The 9,199-nt window shown below is 42.2% G+C and overlaps 2 protein-coding genes across 2 annotated transcripts; one reads left to right on the top strand and one right to left on the bottom strand.

Annotated features, from left to right (window-relative positions):
* Positions 1 to 1,601: 1,601 nt before the first annotated feature.
* LOC131885141 (alanine aminotransferase 1-like) lies at positions 1,602 to 4,578 on the top strand (the record flags this gene model as incomplete). Its single annotated transcript, XM_059233077.1, is given in 9 exon segments — positions 1,602 to 1,739; positions 2,295 to 2,455; positions 2,528 to 2,860; positions 2,935 to 3,051; positions 3,126 to 3,389; positions 3,483 to 3,671; positions 3,746 to 3,931; positions 4,010 to 4,158; positions 4,266 to 4,578. Coding segments are annotated over 9 exon segments (1,631 nt in total), but the record flags the coding sequence as incomplete, so codon positions are not given.
* Positions 4,579 to 5,385: 807 nt separating this feature from the next.
* Positions 5,386 to 7,497, bottom strand: LOC131885142 (uncharacterized). Its single transcript, XM_059233078.1, has one exon. It carries the CDS (start codon positions 7,136 to 7,138, stop codon positions 5,573 to 5,575), a length of 1,566 nt encoding a protein of 521 aa, XP_059089061.1. The 5' UTR covers positions 7,139 to 7,497; the 3' UTR covers positions 5,386 to 5,572.
* Positions 7,498 to 9,199: the final 1,702 nt, after the last annotated feature.

Raw genomic sequence — 9,199 nt, 5'->3', positions numbered from 1 at the left:
GGTCGGATTGGGAAGAAATTTCGGATTCGGATTTGGCAGGATTAGGAAAAATTTCGGATTCGGATTTGGTCGGATTGGGAAAAAATTTGGATTTGGTCGGCTCGGATTGGGAAAAAAATTGGATTATGGTTTGGTCGGATTGGGAARAAAAAATTCGGATTCAGATTTGGATTGGGAAATGAAAAATGTCGGATTGGGTTCAAAAAATGACTGTATGGACCGCAAATACTTTGATCGTTTTCTTTTTTCCGAGATTTAGTGTTTCTGTATTTGTGTGGAATTGCCACACAATTGTGATAACTTAGTAGGTAGATAAGATAGTAGTTCCTTTCACAGATTTTAACTTTGACTTTCTTTGATTTACACTTTTTTGAGAGTTGTGAAAAAAACATTCTCAAAGCGAATTTACATTCATTTAGTTTATCTTGCAATTTTGGACTTAAGATTGGATCGGAATCTAATCCGACTTTTTCCATTCACCAATGCGAATCCGCATCCGAATCATATGTTCAATCCGGCCGAATCCGAAATGTGAAAATGAATCCAAAAACTGTTGGTCAATCCGATCCGATGCACAGCTCTAGCCTGAACCCAGCTTGCTCCTTGGGTTTCAGTTAAGTGTTTCCATCACATGGATGAAAATTGCAAATTGAGCCTTATCAAAACTTCGTCAATGTTTCGTTCTTACAAAACGGTCCGACAACTTGCTCAAACCCGTTTTTCGAAGTGTGCCAGAGGAGAGTAATTGCTTGACAAGGAGTCCTACTCAGAATCTGGACGCGGTGTCAACGATTCAAATTCGTACTCTAGTTATCCAAGGTATCTTGACTACGAATGGAACAGTTTGACACCAAACGACAGCCGAGACGAAGATGTGCGATCGCAACGCCCTTGAGCGATCTTTTTACTAAGCTATCTATGGTTCTAGCTCAAATATGTCTTACCATTTTCGACAATTTGTCATGCGAAAGCCATATATGGCCATAACATGTGTCGAAACAGGGGTCGTCTAAATGCATCAATAAAAATATCGAAACAGATTCGAATCAAAAAAGGGTAAAAAGGGCAAAAATGTGTGTAAGTTGGAAACTTGGTACAACTTCTCTATTTGGCCAAAAAGTTTGAGTTATTTTATATGTAAAATATATTCATTCACATAATTTATTGGTATATGGGGCATATCTGGCCTACCTATGCCTTCAGTGGCATCGCTGACGGATTGTTTTTTTTAAGCCCAAAATGGCCCTGAGAAGCCAGAGGAGCCCATGCGGGTCACGATCAGTGACTGGCCCTGCATAGTGTAGTCCGCCGTGTGTCATGTGTATTGTCGGTCTTTCCGAGTGTGTGTAAGAAGACGTCCATCCAGTTTAGAGCGACTTTAGCAGGAATCCTTCTTTCCCTCTTGGTCGCTGGTCCATTCTGAACGAACCTAGAGAGCGAGAACGGAGAAAGTTATCGTCTTTCAGTGGTCTTGTCTTGCTTTTTTGTGCGTCTGTGTTGTGTTATCCCTGTTCCTCTTGGTGGCGTATTTCATCGCTCGTCCCACGTATCCTATCCCAAAATGTCATTGGTGTTGGGATTGAGTCCCATCGCTCCCATCGCCCGAAGGAGTTCTTGGTCGCTGTGCGGTCAGTTTCCGCATCAACATCGCCTCTGGTCAGTGTCCGGTGGCGGTTCACTCGAGCCGCTCAATCACGCCCCATATTCCAGTTTAGCGCGTGAGCCTCAGCTCGACCCAGGTAAGAGTAAGATCCTATCCTGGATGGGATGGCTCGGCATACCGATGTTGAATTCAAACGTCTGCCCTATGAAGTGCATTCTCCCAATCAAAGTATATATTTCATCCCCTCAGACAGCCGGCACATGTCCGGAAACGTCCATGTTTATGTCTGTGATTGTCGTGCATAATCGTGTGTGTTGGTATGTATGTAGGTATATAGGTAGGTAAGTGTGCACATGTAGTCTTTAGCTACTGTATTAGGCAGATGAATTGTGTGCCTTGGCTGTCCTCCAGATTTGAGCTCCCAACTCGCACGTCACCACTAGTACATACACATACGTACTATATGCACACATACATACACACGTACATACGTATGCCGGACTGCCTGGCTGTCTCGTTGGCTGGCCAGACCAAAGAGTTCGAGCCCGTGCCTTAGGTGGAGGGCGATGGGCAGGGAAGTGGGAAAAGGACTGGGTGGGTTGTCACGTGACTGCCAGCCGTTGACGAGGCCTGCTCAGTCCATAAAGGTCTTCGTTTCCGTATTGTACAATCAGTTTTCCTCTCGATCTAGTTCAATCCAGGTGGCAACGTCATTTTTCCGCGGGTTCCAGTATCATGTCGGCTCCTACCCTGACTTTGGACAACCTCAATCCTTGCGTTAAGCGCATGGAATATGCGGTTCGTGGCCCTTTAGTCATCCGGGCCACGGAACTCGAAAAAGAAATTGAAAAGGTACGCCCAGGCTTGGCATGGTTGTCTGAAGGATGAGCCACGGGACTTTATTCGGATTCCTTGTTCTTTTAGGGCGTGAAAAAGCCATTCCCCGATGTCATCAAGGCCAATATCGGGGACGCTCATGCCATGGGTAATAAGCCCATCACTTTCTTGCGTCAAGTCTTGGCTTTGGTCACCTATCCCGAGTTGTTGAAGAGTGCGGATTTCCCCGAAGACGCCAAGAACCGGGCCCAAACCATTCTAGCCGGTTGCCGTGGCGGTAGTGCGGGTTCTTACAGTGACTCCGCCGGTATTGAAATCATTCGTCGCCATGTGGCCCAATATATTGAGAAACGAGATGGCGGCACTCCGGCCGATTGGAACAACATCATTTTGAGCGCTGGAGCGTCCGAAAGCATTCGGGTGAGTGGGCGTGGGCATTCAAGTCAGATTGAGTGTTATATCAATTGGCTTATTATTGAATTGATGGATTTCAGGCGGTTTTGAAATTAATGATCAGCCTCGAAGGCGGCAAGTCCACCCCTGGTGTGATGATCCCCACTCCTCAATATCCCCTTTATTCTGCTTCTCTGGCCGAAATGAACATGGATCAGGTTGGTTGGAGGAAAAAAGTGTAAAAATATTTTTATCGCATCTTGATCCGACTTTGTTTTTTTTTCCACTTCAGATTGGTTATTACTTGAACGAAGAAAAGAATTGGGCTTTGGACATATCAGAATTGGAGAGGGCCTTGAACGAAGCGAAAGATCGTTGCACTCCCCGGGCTATTGTCATCATCAATCCCGGCAATCCTACTGGCTCCGTGCTCTCTGAGCAAAATATCAAGGACGTCATCAAGTTCGCTCACGAGAACCGATTGTTTGTGTTTGCCGATGAAGTGTATCAAAACAATGTCTACGCCGAGGGTTGTGCCTTCCACTCTTTCAAAAAGGCAAGTGTCAACATTTTATGGCATTGTCATATCTCCATCCAGGTAAACATTGATGAAATGCGCTATCGGCTAATCGTATGTCTCCCCACTTAGGTTATGATGCAAATGGGAGAGCCTTACAGTCATATGGAGTTGGCATCCTTTATGTCCTGCTCGAAAGGTTATATGGGTGAATGCGGTATTCGTGGAGGCTATGCCGAGATTATCAATATCGATAAAGATGTTCGAGCCATGTTGAACAAAAGCATTTCTGCCAAGCTGTGCCCGACCGTTATTGGACAGGTTAGAGAATTTTCTACTTTCAAGCCATTTCCAAGTTCATTTATGCAAATCATTGAATGTTTCTTTCGAACTAGGCCTGTATGGATGTGGTGGTTCACCCCCCAGAGAAAGGTGATGCTTCCTACGAGAGTTTCATCGCTGAAAAGGAGGCTGTATTGGCCTCTCTGGCAGAACGTGCTAAACTTGTGGCAGACACCTTCAACTCGATCGAAGGCTTTACTTGTAATGTTGTCCAAGGAGCCATGTATGCTTTCCCTCAGGTGAGTTTCTTACCCAATGTGACGAGGCAGTGTGAAGTTATCAAAGGCACGAGTTTTGATATCTTACTTATTTTCCAGTTGCATCTTCCCGAAAAGGCCATCGCTAAAGCAAAGGAACACAATCAAAACCCAGATGTGTTCTACGCATTCCAATTGTTAGAGAACACGGGAATCTGCATTATTCCCGGATCTGGCTTTGGCCAACGACCAAACACATACCATTTCAGGTAAGTAAAAGTCGTAATCAGGAAACTGAATCTTGATCAAAATAATTTTGAGTGTTCTCATTAACCCTTCGAATTGGTAAAAAAAAAATGTTTTACTATTCTTGCAGGACCACCATCCTACCTCAAAAGGATATGTTGATCAGTATGTTGGATCGTTTGAAGACATTTCACCTGAAGTTCCTGAAAGACTACTCTGACTGATTTGATGGACTTCTTCCAAAATGTACCTGCCGCAATGTCAGTCTGCGTTGCAGTAGTAGAATGTGAATTGCAGATTATGAATTGCACAACCTAGGGCACACACACTCATTGAAAGGTGTAGAAAAGAACACAGCTTTCAAAATAAGATGTTGTAGGTCATGAACCAAAATAAAGTTTCTTTCAGTATCAATGAAATATATCAATAAGTTTGCAATATAATACCTCGATTGACCTCTGTTGGAATTTAATAAATCAATAGCCTTTTTGCGACATCAGATCTAAAGCAAAAACAGATTTGAGCTGGTTTTCATCTGATTATGCAAAAACATGACTTGTGAAAAAAGTAAATTTATCTCGAACTGGGAGCAAATAAAAGCGGCTTGCATTAAAAAAAAATGAATGCTTAAACTTTGGTTCAGCTTGGTTCAGATTGTCTGGCTAAGGTGTTTCCATACTGCTGAAGCTCTGTTTTCCCTCTCATAAAACTTAGTGCTAGCTTTTGAAAAGTAAAACGTTTTGTCGTTATCTTTGACTCGCGGTCTGTTTTCGTGGCTTTTTCATTTCTTCATTCGACCTTAGTCTGTCTTGCTCCTCGTGTTCCTTACGACCTCTATGTATCTCGTGAATGAACTCCCTGGCAATTGAAGTTGTGCCCGACAGAATTTGTATCCATAGATACAGAGTCGACTAGTTGCCAAGGGCTAGCCGAAAGCTGTTGGTAATGCAGTGACAAAGGACATTTATGTCGTTGGCACCTAGTGAACGGAAGAAAACGATTGCAATACAAAAAAAATGCAGATTTGAGAGTGGCAAGAGCTTTAACCTAGGGTTATTACGAGTCCAATTTCACATACATGATTAGACCTCTATGACCGATGCAACCAACCCTTGATAAGATAGGTTAGATCTTTGATGGAACGAGCATGAACGCCAAAAGAGACTTGATCCCAATTCTTCCAATTGCACCCCTGCTTTTTATGGTTTTTAAGTCCCTTGGTTGCAATTGTCGTATTTTCTGCCCGGAACACGGACTATTTTACGAGGTTTACTTTAAGATGTTATTTGAAGCACTTAAAAGTAACGATACCAAAATGTGTCATCTACTAGCAAATTAATGTCAGCATGTCTTGAAAGCTCCTATGATCACAGTAAACGTTGAACGGTTTTCATTAGATCAATCGAGATGTATCGGATAGTAAAAAACTCGAGAACATTAAATAAAGAAGGGCGACTTGATGTAAGGGATAATCGTTTTTATTTTCGAAGCCAACCCAGCTATGGAAATAAGTGAGTCATCCTCCTCACTCCATGGGGGATTAGGGTCCGCTTGATCCCATTCCAACGAAAATTTATCTTCCTCAGAGAGTCCAGGATGCCAAAAATCGATCAAAAGAATAAGACGCGCCTCAGTACTATTGTTATATACTTCGTGTTCAAAGCTGTCGTCAATGATGAGAAATTCACCCTCCTGCCAATTCACTCGATCCTCGCCAATCCTCAAAATAACCTCTCCACTCGTTACAGGAGGTACCATGAGACCAAGATGAGCCCGAAGGCGGCAATTGGTCGGTCCCGTGTGTGGATGGATCCAAGTTCCAGGTTGCAAGAGGCTAAATTTGATTTGACCGCGTCGTGTTGATAAAAGTTCAGGAAAAGATCCTACGATTTGGCATGTTTTGGGGGCCTTCGAACAACCACCCATCACTTTTTGGCCATTTTCGAACAAGACCAATTGCTGCCATAAGCCTTCTTGAACGAGATTCTCTTGCTCATCATCAAATACACCGAGACTAAACGCAACCTCAGCTTCTGTGCGAATGATCCTCCAATTGTTTCGAATCTCTTGCAATCCAATTGAGTAACTCACATCTTCAATTTTCCATAAAGGTTGACTTTTCAAGTTCAAACATTGATGCCGAAGAGCTGAAGATCGTTGCCATTTGGTGGGATAAAACCCCAATTGGTAACCTTGTTCAAACACGATTTCTGCCAAAGCCAAACTTCCGTTTCTTCTAAAGGAGTTCGCCATGAACCCAAAAATCCCAAGAGTTCCAACCTTGCAAGCGTCAGATTGATTTGGACGATCCTTGACGGTTGTTGACCCATGGAACAATGAAGCCGGAGTTTCTCTTGAGCAAGCTTGTAATCGAGCACCGAGCTCTTGCAAACAGAAACCTCGACGATCTTGGGGCCATTGGAGTTGGAATTTTCGCAAAGAACCCATGGCATCATTGGTTTGGCCTGATGTGAATAAAAGTGTAGCGTGATGGAGCCAGATGTTGGGATGATCCGGCAATTCGAACCGCAACCAACCTAAAGCCTCAATGAGGGCATCGTGTTGATGATAATTCTTGCACAATTTCACACATTCACGACCGGCCACGATCTTAAGAAGTGTATTGGCTTTGGGCTCTTTGAGCAGATGGCAAAATATATTCATTGCATCTCGTTCGAGTGCGATTGCTTTGGTTATGTTTACTTTTGACTCTCGTTGCGAAAGTTTTACCTTTTGTAATGCCATGTTGTAAATTTGCAAAGGATTGATTGGAGGAGATTTTTGTCGAGACTGGTGGGACAGCGATGTCTTCTTGTATCCGTTGTTTACAGCAATTGAATTGCTCATCGATATTGATTTTTGAAGAAACATTTCAGATAAAGAATGTTCCAGGTCACAAGTTTCCAAAGAATACAATTCGACCACTATGAAAGGTAAAACGCATGCGAAGATCAGTTTTGCGGGTGCCAATCGCAATATATTGGGTAATATTTTCCGAAACATTGTTGAAAAGTGGTGGATCCAACCAACGTGATCGTTCGGAAAAAGCGAAGTCGCTAAACTGAATGCATTAAATCCAATTCACAATCGATCAACGGATGACAAGGTTGGTAGCTATGAGAGTAATGGAGTAGAACCAAATGAAATTCCGTCTTGTGGCGAATACTTTCTTGTTACAACAATAAGTGACTAAGTAATTGCTGAAGCATTGTGGTTTATGGACGACTCTTCTTAGTTCAAAAAGGAATTCCACCAGCATTTTGAGCTGGTATATGTCACAACATTTATTTTTGCGTACAAGCTCACAAGGAATATCTTGGACAGAAGGAGCTAAATTCCTGATCGTTATTAAACGTGTAAGCAGTGTTTAGAAAAACCTTTCTGAATTTACGAGTCGAAATCATATCAGAGTTACACACTTTGCTTAGTATTCGGCCTGATACTTTTACCGGATCTTGATAAGGTGCAAAGTTTTAAAGAGTTCCAAATGAATGTAAGTTACTCGATATGTTTATAGAATTGGATCTTGATTGTCAGTTTTTCATTCTCGATATTTGCTCCAAACCAAATGGCATGGACATATTTTACTTTATCATTCATCCGTTTCTCATGTTAAATTTCGCACTTTCAAATAAAATACTTCGGAGCTTTATGTGACTCAAATATATGTAAGGTTTATGACTTATGACTCATGATCATCTCACATTTGGCAAATAAGAGTATCCAAAATTGCTACAACTGGTATCAGGTAGTACTTTTTTTTACAAACCATTCTCGCTTTTTTTTTAAATCTAAATAACACCCACCCAATACCAGTTGACTCATTATCCCGGTAATTTCTGACCTTTCTCTTCCTTTGGCAATTTGGTCAGCCTTATTCAATCCATCCACAGAGTTAGTAGAGACGTCTTTCTCAAGCAGTGTCGCCCAAATTTTTTGAGGATGCTTTTCAAGTTCTTCCGGTTCAAAGTGGTTTTTGTCATACAGAAACTGATTCTTGTCGGAATTTCCTCAGAACTCCGAACCTTTAGGTCTCAGAAGGAAGATGAACTCAAACAACTTAAAAGTGAATGCATAGCAGGGGTTGGCCAATTATGTATCATTGTCCTATGGTCTCATTTAAGGCCCCTGCAATACTCCTATTGCTAGGGTCCAATGCAGAATAGTACACCCCAGCTTCTTAATTAGATATAATGCCACCAATGCAATATCACTAGTCACTTTTCACTAGACTTTGCCAAGGCCTTTGACAAGGTAGTTCATGGTCTTTTAGTTAACAGGCTGCATGAGATTGGAATCCAAGGAAAGGTTCTCATTTTTCTTTTGCGGACTTCCTTACCGCTACTGGGATTGGAATCCCAGCAGTTTAAGACAAGAAGATTATTCATATTACTTGACTTTTATTTGTATATATTATTTGATCGACAAACAAATTGGAGTTGGCTGATCTGGCTAATCCTTGAATATAAGGTTGATCCGGAATTTTAATCAAAAACTTGTCCAAGTCTGACTTAAATCTTGCTACTGGATCAACGCCTGCATAAGCCCTACGAATATTTGAGGGCAGCAAATTGGACAATGAAGGAGCCCGAGAAAGAAGAGAGTTGGACTTCATTGTTTTAACTAGCCTGGATTATTGAGGGCTTGAAGGTGCTCTCAAAACGCAAATTAAACCTCTATGGTCACTACAATTGACCCTAAATCCTGGGTTGGGACAAAGCTCATGAATGTTTTTGAAAACGTACAATATCAGTTACCTTTCGTACCTTCTCTGAGTACTGTACAATCCCAACCTTTCTAACCTCTCCCAATACGAGAGCTCTCTCATATCCTCAATGTTCCTAGAAAAACATCTTTGGACGTACTTGAGCTTTTGCAAACCTACTGAACTAATTGGAGCCCAAATGGGTATCTCTTCTTATGCTTATGATACAAAATTGGTAGTTGGTAGGAATGGTCAGAACTCAGGTTGTCTGTTAGAGGTCCTAGACCAAATCTACTCCTGGGTTGCTGCAAGTAACATGGCACTGAATGGAATGAAATTCTGCTCAATGAACTTTGGGT

This window comes from Tigriopus californicus, chromosome 8, assembly GCF_007210705.1.
Source record: "Tigriopus californicus strain San Diego chromosome 8, Tcal_SD_v2.1, whole genome shotgun sequence".
Taxonomy (NCBI): domain Eukaryota; kingdom Metazoa; phylum Arthropoda; class Copepoda; order Harpacticoida; family Harpacticidae; genus Tigriopus; species Tigriopus californicus.
Note: the sequence above shows the minus strand (reverse complement) of the source record. Positions and strands in the feature narration are given on the sequence as shown.

Coding starts and splice junctions, on each gene's coding strand:
- LOC131885142 (XM_059233078.1), bottom strand. CDS start 7,138: ATGTTTCGGAAAATATTACCCAATATATTGCGATTGGCACCCGCAAAA.